The sequence below is a fragment of the Parambassis ranga genome, chromosome 10 (genome assembly GCF_900634625.1).
Source record: "Parambassis ranga chromosome 10, fParRan2.1, whole genome shotgun sequence".
Taxonomy (NCBI): Eukaryota; Metazoa; Chordata; class Actinopteri; family Ambassidae; genus Parambassis; species Parambassis ranga.
In genome coordinates, this window is record NC_041031.1 from 21,354,298 (window position 1) to 21,370,997 (window position 16,700).

The window sequence follows — 16,700 nt, forward strand, 5'->3', positions numbered from 1 at the left end:
TCCTACGATCTCCAGCCCTTCTCTTCTGATAGAGACATCGTCTTACTGTGACAAAGAGAACATCATCTGTAACAGTTATGTCATTTATGTAAATAGGGCTCGGAGGCAGCCTTCCATTACTGGGGACTGTCAGAGTGTTGTGACAGTTATCTTCATTTAAAGATAGTTCCCACCTTGTTCTGCAGTGAAACACGCTCTGACTCTCTAAGCATTTAGTAGATTTTTTGTGAAGTGCAGGGCCACTTTTAGACCACATTTATGAACATGAATATTTCAGAATGTTCCGCCTCCTCTGACCCTGAGTGTGCCTGTGACGTTTATGGAATTATTTCAGTACATGCCGACAAAACAGCTCCGTCACCTTATCAGCAGTGCAAGGTTCTCTGTCACCTTTTCATCCAGTGCAGCTGATGAAAGCCAAACTCTGCTTCACGCAGGCTTCAGTTCTGAATCAAAACAGCATGTTCTCGACACATTCAGCTTTTCTTGTGAGGGATTCTAGAGACCATGAACTCAAATAATCAAATTTCTGGGACATCGAGTGTCCTAAAGGGGAAGTATGACAGGTATGTTTTAGGTGGAAGCAGCTTTAAACAGTTCTCTCATTTGCTAGTAGTTTTTTCTGTGCACACATTTTCACACAAAAGTTCCAACTATACAGTAATCTGCTTTACAGTTTCTTACGCCCAATATATAATTTACATGTTGGAATAAATGTGTTGTCAGAGGGCACATCCACTCGCATGGAGTCCAATAGGAACAGTCATGTGTGTGTTTTTATGTAACAAACCATGTGCAGGTCAGGTTTTTTGTGGGGCTACATGCAGCAGTAAGCCTGATCGCCCTGTGTGCCTTAAATCTGGACATTTTCATGTTATTTTGAGCATTTAAATATACAAAAAGAAGAAGTGAAGAAAAGCTAACAAAAGGCAAAGTAAAGAACAGGTTGCATTCCTACTAAGTGTTTGAACACAGGCATTGTTTATCTTGTTTGTTCGACTCCTGACTGATTTGCCAGAAACACGGTCAGTATTAAGACTTAAGAGTGCAGCGCACGGTCTGACTCTGAACACGATACATCATCATCCTCCTGCAGCGACACCGCAGACTTAAATCCGAGCTCCAGGAACAATTTGCTTCGGTGATTTGACTGGAAACCATCTGGGATGATGTGCGGTAGCTGCTGTAATATCGAGCCGGCAGATGTACCATTTCCATCCCAAATAGTGTTGACATGTGGAGACATTATGGAGCCGGGAGCTCATTGTTAGCAATCAATGGATGTGTTTACACCAACTGATCAATTAATGTCCGCTCTGCCGGCAGTACGCGAAACATTTGTTCATGTCTGACATTTGTGGACCACCTCCAGAGAGTTGTTAGGAGCGAGCTATTAATGTGAGGCTGTCCATATGGAACTCATCTATGCACCCCCCCTGTTTTAAGACTCTGATGTGAGTAGTAGTGAAACAGACAACTGTTTGCACAGGAAAAGTAATTAATACTTGGTAGACCACCTGTAACTGCTTGTCTTTATCCAGCAATTTACAACCTATCTTAATCAGAAAATGGTCGGTATGATCAGACATGTGGGATTTCACTTGGCCAATCAAAGAATCTGGCAGCAGTTGTATTTTTCTTTCCTCCTCCTCTCTCCCCAGACTGAAAAAGGACTAATAAAACCCTTTTGTTTTGTTTTATCTATTCACAGATTCTCAGAGCTCCCACAGCTTTAAAGCATTAGTCAAATAATTTCTTCTTTAAATTGTGTTTTTCTTTTCTTCTAAACATGATGAATATTCTGTTATTACAGCAGGAGGCTGAGTACAGCTTTCTACAGTTCCACTGAAACATGAGTTGTCCCTTCTGAACATCCATACCTGTTGGCAGGTGGTGGGTTTATGGTGTCACAGTCAGAAACTGTAAAAACCCAGAAAAATGTTGACTCCTTGAAGGCATCATTTATGGATATAATCAAGATTTTCCATCAAATACAAATGGAATGCAACTCAGAAACCATGTTTGATGTTTGAGTTTTTTTACATTTGAGCCCACACTGACAGTATAGAGGAAAAAATGAACTGAAAATTAGAGATAAAGTAACGGTCTGAGGCCTGTCGAGCCATTCTGTTAGTCTGATGTTTTTATTTTCTGTCTGTTTTTTGATTCCTTGTCAATGTTCAGCTTTTAGCTTGGCAGGAAACTCTCTGATAGGCACTAATGATAACTTTCTATTCATAAATATGTACATAACAGTGCATGCTGCGTTTTCCACAGCAGAAATCAATCTCTTTGCTTAATGGAGTTCTTTAAAGCTTGGCTCCCCACTCGGTGACATTTGTGACTGTTATTTCTTCTGCTAGTAATATTTGACTATAATTTTGCGCGTCACACAACCCATGAGATATGGACTGTATATTCCCCTGCACACGCTCTCATTATGCCTGCTTCCTCTGTTCTGTGGATAGGAGCTCGGCGGTGCACTGACACCTCTGGACCTCAGAGATTTGTGGCTGCATGCAGGAAGACATCCATTAGGCTTGAGTGTAGCTATGTCGTCAGTCACTGTGTTTATATTTAGAGACCATCATACACACTGTTAGGCTTGGATTTGCACACCAGGAGAGCGGAGGAGCCTCAGTGTTGGACAGTTCAGGGTTCAGTGCATAGTTCCAGCCTCTCAGACAGGATTCTAGACTCACACAGTATGAGAAGTCACACACACACACACACTGCAAGTGATGATGCAGTGGTCAGAATACAGACCCCTCAGTATTCAGCGACTCTGACTATTCTGATTTTTTGCAGAATACTCCTTATTTATGGAACGTCTTCAATGCTCCAACCTACTCATTATGTCCAGTGAGCTAAAAACAAATAGAGCAGTGATAATTACAGTTAAGTTCATGTGGCCATTTAATTGATTTGCAAAGCTCCAATATGCAAGGACCTAAAAAAAAAAAAAAAAAAAACAGAATCCTGGCTCGGCAGCTGAAGGTCCTCCTCTCTGATTTATGCACAGAAGCACGCTGCCAAATGATTCTAATAAGTGGAAGTGCTTTTTGTGTGCCTTCTTGGTGACATTTATTTATTGCTGGAAGGACAGAGCACACAGCAGGTGCAGCGATTCACCACAGTATTCCAATGATGAAATTACTTTGGCATCATCAAACACTCACAGAGGCTGAAGACAAAGAGAGGCTGTGACGTTCTCTGTAGCTGCTCATTTCCTCCATTTGACGGATGGTTTGGACAGTTGAAGGTGAATGAGTTTGTCGATTCTATTCTTTGACTCCTAATGACTTTCTTTGTCTCTTGGCTTTTTGGCTTATTCCACTTTTTTTGCACCCCTTCAATATTGACTGAATATACACTGACTGTATCACAGAAAGCCTTCCTTTGTTTTCATATTAGCAGCAACAACAGCTGTGGTTGTGGGTCCAAAGCTTTGCATCTGTCCTGGAGGTCCTTGCCCTCGATGTTTAGAGCTGCGGCCTGCATATGTCTGGTCCTGAATATATGGAACGTGACATCCGAGGGAGGGGGAGAATACATTCTTGCATACAGGCCTGATGATGTGCGGCAGCAGAAGTGATGAGGACGTGTTTAAATTGAGAGTGACGTGCACGTGTGTGCACATGTAGCACAGCGGTGGTAAGTAACTTAGTTAACACATGATTAGGCAGTAAATAATGTTCTACTGGAATCATTTGGTCACTAATACTGATCACTTTGAGGCCACTTTGAGGTCAACAGAGACACTGCAGCGTTTGATGCAGACACACACATGCTGGATTAGAGCGTCTCTGGTGAGAGGGATCTATTGATCCTGACACTGATGATGACTCAATTGATTCCTGTGAAAGGTGCCGTATCCTCCACGGAGAACAGACTCTTTAACCAGTCTGACCTTTTTTTATCCAGCAAGTGACATGGCGGGCTACAGGAGGCTTTACAGTTCACACAGTGTGAGCTGCTACATGAATTTGATGCTCGATCCATCAACCCATTACATTTAATGTGTCATGTGCTGGCTTACAGATTGAGCAATAAAATACAATAAATGTCCATTAACACACTGCCACTGCACGGCGTGTGTTAGTTATGAGGACGCAGATTCTCTGATGCATTTACACTTTACATTCAGTCACTTTCATTTACACGTTTTAATCTGCTTAATGCACAGACGCCACATATAAATGATGAGAAATTATGCAAATGAGGTATTTCTGGTGCCATCAGAGAGCTGTTTTTCTTGCCCTCATTTATCCACATTTACAGACTCAAATTGCTTCGGCTTTTAAGATGAAATCACTCAGCCTGATGTTGCTGTTTAAGCGGACTTAATACCTGGATCCATGCTGGAAAAGTGTTTTGATCCAACTAAAAGGCAACTTTGCAAAGTTCATGCAGCACTTTTTTCCCAATAATTATGTTCTGTATTTAAGATAAGATAAGATAAGATAAGATAAGATAAGATAAAACTTTATTAATCCCGAAGGAAATTCTTGTGCCAGAGGTATCAAGTTACATTAAATGCAGTTAAGTACAGAGTATAAGAGTATAAGTGTCACTATAATCCAAAATAAGAGTACAGTACGCAGTATGAGCACAATATATGATACATGGATACAAATATGGAGATGTAAGGTGCTAAGTAAACATAAACATAGACAAGTGGAGGGAATGAGAGTGATGCCTGACATGATTATCTAGCGCTTCTCCCTACAGAAAGGGGAGGAGTTATACAGTCAGATGGCCACTGGCAGGAAGGACCTCCTGTGGCGTTCTGTGCTGCTCCTCGTAGTCTCAGTCTACCGCTGAATGTGCTCCTGTAGGACAGCAGTGTGTCGTGCAGGGGGTGAGACGTGTTGTTACGAATACTGAGGAGTTTCCTCAGTATCCTCCTCTCCGTCACCTCCACCACAGACTCCAGCTCCACTCCCAGGACCGAGCCAGCCTTCCTAATGAGCTTGTTGAGTCTGTTGGTGTCGGCCGTCTTCATCCTGCTGCCCCAGCACACTACAGCGTAGAAGATGACGCTGGAGACCACCGAGTGGTAAAACATCTGCAGCATGGTCTGGCAGACGTTAAAGGACCTGAGTCTCCTCAGTAGATACAGGCGACTCTGTCCCTTCCTGTATATTGCCTCTGCGTTTGTGGACCAGTCCAGTTTGTGGTCAATGTGGACACCCAGGTATTTGTAGCTGTCCACAATGTCCACATTGGTACCCTTGATGCTGACCGGGTTAGGGAGTGTCTGGTGCTTCCTGAAGTCCACCACCAGCTCGCTTGTCTTTGTGACATTCAGCTGCAGGTGGTTCTGTCCGCACCACTCCACGAAGCTGTCCACCACACTCATATACTCCGCCTCCCGACCTCTGCTGGTGCAGCCCACAATGGCAGAGTCATCCGAGAACTTCTGCAGGTGGCAGGACTGTGAGCAGTGTCTGAAGTCCGATGTATAGAGTGTGAACAGGAATGGAGACAGATGAAGCTATCATTTTGAAGGGGCTACCCCTGGTACAGATTTTTAATGATGGATAATTTGCTTGAGGTGTGCATGAACGTGCACTCTGGTGTTCAAAGCTCAGAGCTCTTGTTCAAATCACCAGTGAAAGCCACTTATCTGTTTTTCTATGTGTTTTTCTTTACATAGTTTAGGGCTGCAACAAACGAGTATTCTGAGTATTTCGAGTACTCGCCGATTATTTTTGAGATTATTCGAGTACTCGCATCATGCGTAAATGTCGTAGTTTTTCCATAGTGGATACCTGCTTCAGCCCGTGACTGTGTGTGTGTAAACGGCTCACCCGCATTTCGAACACGGGGTCCTCTTGCGCCCAAAACGCTGATCATCCCGCTACGCCACGAGAGAATCATCACTGATGACGTCACTAACGAGTCATCAAGTGCTAAATTAGTTGTCGATGCATTTCGCCCTCGAATATTACTCGAGTTCTTGAGTAATCTTTGCAGCCCTAACATAGTTGTTCTTCAAAGATTAAAGTGGGTATAAGAAGAAGCCACGCTGGCACTGATGATGCTGTTTTCAAAGGAGGATTCAGTGTCAGTGATGGAGGCAGAAAAGCGTGTTTCCGTCCAGCTTATTCACCGCTTGACATCCATCCCTCTGTGGAATTTTATAGGTACCACCTCTTTTGTACAACCTCCACAACACTAAGGGCAATCAGCCTGACTGAGTCAGAGGGGCAGCAAAGGCAGAAAATTCCCAGCTCCAGTAATGGCCAGTAATGTCCGAGCTATAGCGTAAGGTTGGTTCTTTGACTGGTGTAGTATGAGGATCAGTTTAGAATGCACCTAGGATTAATGCATCTCTGAGTCAGGCTGCCGCTGTGCTCTGTCATCATCGGCTGATATTCCTCCTCATTCGTCCCGTTCAGGTTGACCAGCCTGTCACAGGCACCCAGACTGTGTTACTGTGAGTGTCCATCAGGAGCTTGATCCCAAAAGGACAAATACATGGATGTCACTCAGTTTAATGATCACACTATAGCTGTAAAAAGATGATGACCCGATGCTTTCTGGGAAATGGAATCAACACGCTGCTGGCTGACTGTACACAGATTGGATATTGTTCCAGGTTGACCCCCTGTGGCCTCTGTTCCAGAGCTAATCACAGGCTTTAGGAAGGTCGGTCATGACAGTAAGAGGTCATGGCTCGTTTGTTCCACTGTCCGACAGATGGTGTCAACGCTTGTTGTTGTTCTTTGTACAGTAGTGAATGTGATTGAAACAGCTGGTGAGGCAAATGAGAAACATGGTGTCAGGGTTGGACAGGAGGCGGTGCACTTTCAAACACAAAGTCCTTTATTAGTGCAAAGCAGGGGTCGGTAAACAGGTGGTCAGTCAGAAGCAGAAGCACAGGAGGGTGAGGCAGGAGTCAGGAACCAGTGGAAGTACAGGAGGCTATGGCTAAAGGCTAATCCAAAAACACACCCTGAGGTCATACACTAAGGCAAAAGAACAAAAGTGCTGAGGCTAATCCAAAAATACACACGAAGGCTGCTGAGGCTTGGTCGACCACACGAAACTGGCAGGGAGTGAAGAGAAGCACACATGATATACACAAGGGAGACCTGGAGGAGGGAGCACACCTGGAAGACAAAGACAAGACAAATGGAACGGGAAGGAGGTCTGTGCGTTCAAAATAAAACACAGGAAATAATTCAAATTCAAAATAAAAGCCCTGGCTTAGGGCTGAAGCCCTGACACAAAGAGCCACATAGTAAAGAGTAATGGAGGTTTTCAGATAGAAGCAGGCTCCTTTTTTAGTCGAGAAAACAGATGTCACAAGACCAAGGTTATGACTTAGGCGTACAGAGGCTTCCTGGTGTTTAGTTAACGGTAAAACACAGTAATTATCTTTAATAACACGTCATTTACATCACTCTGTCCTGAATATGTAAATTGCAGTATGATGATCTGCATCTCCACACTGAATAAAGACACAAACTTGAAATGCAAATGTATGCAGACACAGTGTGGTGAATCCAGCCACTGGCAACTCGGCTACGCCAGATGGCAACAGCTCAACTATCTGTTAATCCGAAAACAGGCAAAACAGTGGAGCGGGCGGGCGGCCATGAAGACTTGTCTCAAACAAGGAAATCACCCAGAGACCTAAATTGTTTTTGTACCAGGCTGCAGATTGTGTTTATGTCTGCTGTAAAGTTGAGAATCTTAACGTGGACGTGTGTGGGGATTTACTCACTTTCAGAAACAGCCTCCAGTGGCCGAAAATGAAACTGCAGCTTTTTGTGTTTCTGAGGTTGATGCTTAGAATAGGTGCATGTTGTGGGTTGCATACAGTGATGTTTTGGCCCGACTGTGTTTTTACTTTACAAAACTTTTAGAGAAAAAGATCTAACCAAAACTTATTTAAAGTTATAGGCAATTACCTTCAGCTCGGTACCATAATGAGCACATTAGTCATTTTCCCACACAGTGATTCAACTGGAACACAGCAGATCCTGTATTATTTTCTATACTTACTATATATTTCTTCTCTGTTTAGTCAGGATTTGCTGAGTAATGCCAAATTAAACCTGGAATTAAATTAAATTAAATTAAATTAAATTTAATGGTAATTTTATGATAATCAAAACAAATGTAGGTACAATTTCAAACGTAATGATCTTTTACTACCCTCAATGTATTTACTCAGCCATGGCATCAGTGGCATATGGAAGGTATTATATCTTTCATCAACAATACATAATGATGGATGACTATACATTAGCATACAAGCAATAAACTTCAATAAATCTTGTGTAAGTTCACCTAACTAAAGTTAATACTCCTGCAGCCCATCCTGACCTGAATGATGCGGAAAAGGCCTTTAAATGACCCCCACAGGTCAAATGTGTTGGCTACGGCCAAGGATTATCGACATGGTAACCAAAAAGGTCCATTTTAACCCACACTAAATGACATGACATGATGGTGCTTAAACATGGCATTCTTTGATAGGTTCCATTCACACATGTTCCATTTAGAACAAACGCAATACAATTAACAGAACAATAACGACTAGAAGCCAGAGGTCACTGCCTCGCTCTGCCCTGCCGTTATTATTCCAGCATTTTAATAACTTGTTTAACTTGTTTTTTTTAGGCCTTTTCTTGCCGTTCTTCTCTGAACCGCTCTGTTTAATCTCAGGTCAAGGATGGACTCACACATGCATCTCCTTTCCTCTTCTTACATTTGCAAGCCTTGACCTGCACTGGATGTCAACAAGCTTGATGTCACTGCAGAGTTACATAACTATACCGCCATGAAATATCACATATTGGAAATCTTTAATCACACAGAGTGTTTCAGATTCTGCTTTTTGATCGGACCAGCGCAGTGAATCAGAGGTGGCGACTGTACGATGGAAACCTGGATGTGCGGCGCTGTCTTTGGCTCTCGGTGAAAAACCTGTCAGCAACAAACCTGTGGTAAATCAGTCCGTCCTCTGAGAGACCAGAGACAGCACGCGTTTGAAGAACAGCTGTTTAGTTAATACAAAGGCGGATTATGATGAATCAGCCAGCTTAAACAGGCCAAGGAAAAGAAAGGTACGCAAAACTAATTAACACACCCCATTATACACACAAACACACACATTTACTGTGCGCCCGCTGACTGTTTGTAGTCCCCTTTGGAGTCATATATCTGAAGCCTGTCGACGCTGAAGGGACAGACTGCATCGAGGAGGTGATTATTCAGAGGAGAGGAGGAAAGGAAGAACAAGTGGACACAGAAGGAAAAGGAAGAAAGAGGAGGATACAAGGGAGGAAGAGAGAAGAGGAGCAGAGGAAGTTGGTGATAAAGAAGAAAGGATGAAAAAATGAGAGAAAAGGGAGGTAGAGGAAGAACAAAAAGGAGACAGGGAAGTGAAGAAGAGGAGAGACAGACGACGAAATCCCCCAAAAAATGCAAAGAAGTGAGATGGAGAGAAGAAGAAAAAACACGGCGTAGCAAGCTTCAGAGTTTAATATCTGAAAATGTTCCTCACTTTTTGTTTGCACTGGATCGCTAACACTAACATGATTTATGTCAGGGTGTTTTAAAGCCTCGACTTAATAGGCAATTTCCATCATTGGTGACATGCTGCTGTTCCATAAGAGCCCTCGCAGCACCTGCAGAGAGCTAAGAAAACACAGAGCTGAGAGAAGTCTCACCAGGCTGGTATGAACTCCGAGCTTTCTGCAATAAAACACCGAGGTGGTTAAACACACAGCACCAAGTGACCTCCGCTGGGCCGGCAGGGACAAATCTGTTAAATGTGCCTAACTGTAGTTTTAATAGCAGTTTTAGAAGAGTTAAATATACAAAAACACGATGCTGTTTTCTTCTTAATGACACAAACACACCTGAGTATAGTCGTTCTTTCACACACACACTGAAGCTCACTTAAAACCTCGAAGTCTTTTCAGATGGAATCATAGAAAAGTAAATCAGCTCATTTTATCAGAGGGATTCTTTGAATGGATTTGATTGGTGCAGCTTTCTCAGTCAAATAAAATGAAAGAGTTCATCAGTGAGAGGGAATCTAACGTCAGATGAGTGTTGATCGTTAGCTAGCAGAAGCCGCGGGGTCGTCTCTGTGACTGTGTGTGTGTGTGTGCGTGTGCTTCTCTATCTCTGCTTAGATGACTTTATTGACTCACACATTCACTTGCTGCCTGATTTTCTGCCTGATTAGGCTGCTCTTTGGGGGTCGGGCTGCTTCTCGTTCCATTCAAGGCATCAGATAAAAAAATAAACAAGTAATAGCCTAAAACAATGACTGACATTTGAGGATATAACCACAGGAAAATGACTTGTTTCTTATCTAAATTATTATTGAGCTGATTGCTCTGAAGTCTTCCTGTGTATTTATTAGGAGTTGTTTTTTCAGTTTGTTTAAGAGGCTTAGTGCAGATGATGTTTTAGGTATTATATCTGTGATGTGGGGTTTGATGTATTAAACCAATAAACAGTAGACTGGAGGCAAATCTCACAACAAAGAAACTCATATTTACCTTCATCAGTACAACCCAGAATAGGATTAAAATGGTTTTTACCTTCAGGGCGGAACTGCTTGAAGCTGATAGAACAAAATATGACCAGTGAGTAAAACCGTGACAATCATAGGAGATTGTCACAGCGATGAGTGTCAGCAGGCTCGGCTCCCACTACAACAGAGCCATGTGTTTATTTGTGAGGAACAATTTGAAATTTAATAAAATGCTGTATATGAACTTCGAATGGATTTTCCCTTTTTCAATTTGCTGCCATTTGATCATAGCGGCCTGAGCCATCGTCTGCCCTTCACAGTGTGTTGGTGTTATTAGAACTCACTACACAGAAAGTAGACTGAATAAAAAACGTATTATACATAAACACTCGGTCCAATGACGCCGCTGTTCCCTCCTCACTTTCAGCATGAGACGGTGTATGAGGGACATATGAATGTTATCACAGTCAGCAGGTCGGGACTTCACTGGCAGCTCCTCTTTGTTATTCACTGAGTCACCTCCAGCTGGGAATGTTACCTCTGGCTGAAAATATACAGCTGCCACTCAGCCGCCTGCTGCTCTGTTTGTTCTGTGTGCAGCAGTCAGACACACACACACACACAGGTATACATGCATACAGACCTACAATACAAACAATACAGCGTGTGGACACATGCTTACATACACACTAATGCACACCAAGCTACTTTATCTACTAGCTTGGTATTATTTATATGGCTCTGAGTCTTTGTCAGCGGGTTGGAGGGGTGACACTGCAGCAGGATGATGATCAAAGCAAGAAAAACATAGTTTAAGTCAGGAGTTATTGATTTATTGGTTTGATCAGAATGTCGATCCCACCCTGCAATGGAAACCCGCTGAGTTTCCAGAGCCGATCACAGATCCAGGTCCTGCTTGTGTGTGGTGCGTTTACTCATAAAAACTTAGAATTGCCAAATAGAGTGACCTATAAAGTGCTAATAGCAGCCAAAGAGCTGTCATCATCATGGGACTGGTACACGCAGCCATTTACAGGGTTAAAAAAAGGTGTAAAAAGCACAGAGCTGCTGGTGGTAGCAGGTAGCTTCTACGGGTGGAAATCCGCCATGTTTGACCATATTTCATCATGTTTGTGTTGATGGAGATGGTGTCAACACTTCCACCATCCCCACCACTTTCTGGTTTCAACTTCCTGTGCCCCCACTGTGCACGATGATGCACCTTCATGTTAAACCCGGTGTTAAAAGGCTGCCTCCCTTGATGCTTATAGGAGCACCTGACTGAACGTCCCATATGTGGGCATGTGTCGTCACGGCCACCAGTCTCTAAGATCTTACGTCTTCTCATTCTTCACAGACTTTAAACTTTTCTAGCTTCTCTCATGCTTATATTTGACAGCATAGTGTGTGGCAACTCTTTGTTTGGGTAATGGACCTGAAGCAATACCACACACACACACACACACTGTCCCCAGTTGTTAGTGTGTGTTGCATGTGTGTGTGTGTTGCATGTGCGATCATGTGTGTTTGTCTGAGTGGGATAAAGAAATATGTTCTGTGACGTTTGTTTCTGCATCGCACTTGAGGTCTGCATATCTGTGTGTGTGTGTGTGTGTCTGGACTGCATTGTCTTGCAGATATAAACAAAATCAAACAGAGCAAATCCTAACAGGAAGCGTGGCCTACAGGCTGTTGGTTTAAATGCCTCTATGATGCTGTCAGCTGTTTTCAACCGCAAGCTAACAACAAATAACTGCAACTCGGCACACATGCTCACTATCGGGACCTGGAAAATTAGCATTATTATTCTTTCTTAGGACTCAGATTGAGTCGTACCCTTTTGAAATTGTTGTTAAAAAGTGAATTAAACAGGGATCCATATCTAATTAGCCCCAGCAACTGCTGGACCAAAGGATCTGAGTCCAGAACTTGAAGTTGAACAAACAGTGCTTTTCTTTTCTTTTTCTGCAATTTAATCCGTCTTCTGTCTACAGTTAGAGGACAAAGTTTTCATTTGATTTTACTGTTTTTATTTGTGTTGTTTAGTCACAAATCCCATTTGCCAAATTCCACCAGTGTTTGACGTTTAGACCGTACTCGAAATTTGAGCCGCCTGTGATGTTGCGCTCAGTTTATCCACATCTGTCCCCAGGATGAGGGGCAGAAAAAGACTGTATGTGCTACAGCTCAGAGTCAGATTATTACTAGCTGTTGGTCAGAAAACGGGAAAAAAACGTGTGTTTTTCAGGAAGTGATTGATCCATTTATCTCAGTATCTGGGATACAGATTGTTAGTAGGAAGAGTTCTAGTTGTGTCAGACATACATCAGCTCAAAGACAAGGAACCACCCACCCACCCAGACAGTGTCCATCCTCTGCTCCCCGGCCTCTGTGATCTCGTGGTCTGTAATTTGCCGGCAGGTTCGTCTGCGTTAAAGCTCTGTTGGGGTTCAGTGGTGATGATCAGGAGAGAATGTGGATTTCTTTAAAATCTGTCTGATTGTTATGTCCACATCCCCCATCAGAGGCAGACAGATTTGGGTCGACCTTGTTAAAATGTCAGATTCGACCACCAAACCACCAACTGGGTCTGTTTATGTGGGTTTGATTTGTGTGTGTGTGTCTGAAGTAGAAACCAAGTGATGAAAGCCGATTAATGGACAGCGATGATACACACATGGAGTGTATAACAAATGTATTTAATGATCTTTATTTTAAATTATTGTATTCTTTGTTTCACCAACCATACACTGATGCACAGCTCCACCCCCCGATGGAGACACCGCACCTGTCTCACACGGTCAGAGTCTTGTCTTGCCTGCTGTCTGATGCTGCTGTCGTCTGGGTGTGAACTAACCTTGTTTTGCCCTCTCTCTCTCTCTCTCTCTCTCTCTCCCTCCTTCCCTCATGTCTCCTCTTCCTTTTTGTCCTGCTTTATTTGCCTTTTTTCCACCTTTGTTTTTCTTCCTGCTCGTCTCATCTTCTCTTCCCTTTTCTCTCCTTCACACGCTGCCCCTGCCACCTCCCTTCCTCCTCCTCTTCCTCCTCCTCCTCCTCCTCCTCCTCTCCAGTGGCTGCTCCTCTGCCTCCAAGCTGCTGCTCTGGTTCTGCAACACCAGACCAGTGCCTGTCTAGCTGCTGTATATCTAGGGCGTCTCAAGGCTCTATCAAGTGAGTCTGCTGCTGCACACACTCACACACAGTAACACACAGATGTTCCCATACACACAAGCTCACCCACTTGGGTCACATCAGCATGATGGTACCACTGTAGGGAAAGGATTTAACCACTAAAACACACCCCTTAGTTTCCTGTCATATTAAGAGGCCAGAGTGTAACAAAGCTGTGATGTGTACTTTTTATGGTGATGGGAAAAATGTTCATGTGCTTTGGACCAGTCTACCCTGCGAGGCACCGCAGCGTTAGTGATGCTACTGACAGACTGAAGAACAATGAACCACATCAGTCTTCATCTCTCAGGCAGCTTAGCTTAATTAGCAAAGAAATTGATTGATCAATTTAAAGTTAATTACTACTATAAATACCTTTATACACTCCGCACCATCCTCTCGACTCACTTACACTGAGTTGCAAAACAACCAGAATCATGGCTGCAGGAAACGATTATGTGCTTAAACTAAAGGCAGCCGGACAGAGTGGGTGTGAATACCCGTGTGCAGGGATGCATGATATCAACAGAAATTGGCCTTACAAAGAAATTCCTTCCATCCGCCAGTAAGACAGAGCCATCGTCAGAGAAGATGACACTGCATCACTCCACACATGAGTCTGCACATGCGGGGTTAATTCTGTCCTCCTGCTCTGATTCCAGAGCTGTGCACATCTCATTAAACATGTTGCTGCAGGTAGTTTAACACCGTGTAGTTTGTGCTATAGTTTAACACAGTAACACAAGTTTGCCTCACGCCACGTGTCAAAATGTTTTGACACAGAGGCAGGCTGCAAACGGCAATTACTAAATAAAGCCGATTAGACCAGTAGATCCAGTTCATCACCGCTGGGGGAACTTCTGGAGAGACTTGTGCGGTGTATGTTTGTGTGTGTGTGTGTTTGTTAGGTCTAAAATTACACACACTGGTGTTTTCTCAGGTAGCTGTAGGATAGGAGTCCTCACAAGTATGGCTGTGCAGATGTGTGTCTTTGCTGGGAGCCTGGTGGTGTATGCTGGGCCATAAGTGATATTGATAAATCGTTCCATCTTCTTCTGCATTTTATCCAGTACCTGTGTGTGTGTGTGTGTGTGTGTGTGTGTGTGTGTGTGTGTGTGCGAGAGAGAGAGAGTTTTTTCATTCTCACAGTTCTGTCCTTGTGTTTTTCAATTTTCCTTTCATCTTTATTTTTTGCTCTTTTCACTTAAATGGACACATGCAGCCTCCTCCTGTTTTCATTTTATCCCCTTTGTTCTACGTTTCCTTTCTTATCATTGTGTGTGTGTGTGTGTGTGTGTGACCTGTCTGCTTATCTCCTCGGAGCTGATTGTCTTTGAGTCCTCTTTGATTGACTTCAGGCTGGATAAAAACACACTCAGTCATCCATGATGAAGAATTTTATGTACTTTGAGTATTTTAGAGGTGTAGTTTTATTTAATGTTTGTTTAATCGTCTCCTCAGGCGGTGAGAAGCTGCACACAGTGTGTGATGTGACGATAAGGATCTCAGGGGCTTTTCACTTGTAGACAGCTTTGATAAAAGACTTCTCTCTGCAGAGAATACAGTGGAATTGACTTCTGTGTGTGTGTGTGTTCACTCGTCAGACTGATGTTGTCTATTGGTATTCAATAATCTTAACACCTGAAATTTTGCTATTTGTGTACACTGTTTTGAGTTTTGTCCTCAGAGCCATTCAAAATATTGCAGGACTTTTTACAATGTGCTGTAAATGCATTTAAAATGTGTTTTTATTTACGTGCTAAAGTGATCAATGTGAAGTAGTGTGAAGCTCTTTGAGTACCTGAGGAGGTAGAAAAGCTGTTTAAGTACAGATCATTTACCATGATGTCATATGGGTGATGAGCTATCGCCTGACAGCTAGCCCGTCTCCTACATTGTCAACCAAGACACTACACCTGCCAGATACCACTCATAGTCACAATTTTATGTTATTTTGCATTTGCATTAACGGAACATAGGGTCATATTGACGGATGTCATCTTATCATGAGACCAATGAAAGTCCAACCACGAAGGTGGGGAGGGGCGGTGAGGATCTTTTTTGAAAAAAATTGAAAATTCATTTTTTGTGTGGTTAGATTTTAGGTTTCATTTTCTTGTGGTTATCTTTTGTTTTTGCTTGGCTATAACAGACCCTTTGTACCACCTCTGACCAGTCCTGCCCAGAACAGCAGCCTGAGAGCTGCCAACTGTTCAAGACAAAAACAAAGCTCAGTATTTTTGTATTTTGCTCTTACAGCCTAAAGTCGGCTCATACGCACAGCAGAAATGTGAGAATTTATGTCATGACCAACGAAATGTCTTTTTTGAGTTTTGACATGAGAACAGCGTGTCAGCAGCACCTGAAGTTTGCCATTTTAAATCCGTTCCATTGCCTCACCACAGTCTGTAACTCCAGAGTGACACTCAGGAGTGCTTCACATGACGCACAGACGAAGTGCATGATAAATGTTTCAGCATCTCTCGGAGCAGACTTCAGCTCTGGTCCCTCGCTTGCTTTCACTTCAAATATTTCCTGGAGTTCATCTGAGTTGTTGGAGGGTGAAACACGGACTCACTTCTGAATTAATTATATTTATTCTCAGCTGGTGTTGTGTAACACTTCATCTGCATTTACATGTCATTAATACACTACACATGTACAGTGCTTCTAGTTTATTGCCATATTTTACATGTGATATGTGTTAATTCCATGTTTAGCCTGAGGAGTACATGTTATTGGTGTACTCCTGACACATGTAGACCTTATTAGTTATTCAGGGACTGCTTAGGGAGCTCTTGTTGTGCAGGATAGTGGATTAACTTTGGACACGCAGGAGTGAACGGCTGCATTTCCTGTTTTCTTTTCTTCTACTAGTGAGACTGGATTAATTTGTAGCGTTTATGTGACCGTGAGCAGTGTGGATGAATAATGTGTACATTTTGAATCATGCAGTTTCTGAAAGAATCAGGCGAGCCAACAGTTAAATAATTGCCGAATCCTGTTTTTGGAAGCCTCTGAT

At 43.0% G+C, this 16,700-nt stretch overlaps 1 protein-coding gene across 2 annotated transcripts in view; it reads left to right on the plus strand.

Annotated features, from left to right (window-relative positions):
- Positions 1-16,700, plus strand: part of htr4 (5-hydroxytryptamine receptor 4) — a 122,058-nt gene that overhangs the window by 88,143 nt on the left and 17,215 nt on the right. The window contains exon 7 of one of the 2 annotated variants that reach the window (XM_028416456.1): positions 13,579-13,678. The exons of the other annotated variant lie outside the window; for it this stretch is intronic. Within the exon in view, the coding sequence (XP_028272257.1) occupies positions 13,579-13,642 (64 nt within the window). The 3' untranslated portion in view covers positions 13,643-13,678. The remainder of the gene's footprint in view (positions 1-13,578; positions 13,679-16,700) is intronic. 2 annotated transcript variants of the gene reach the window in all.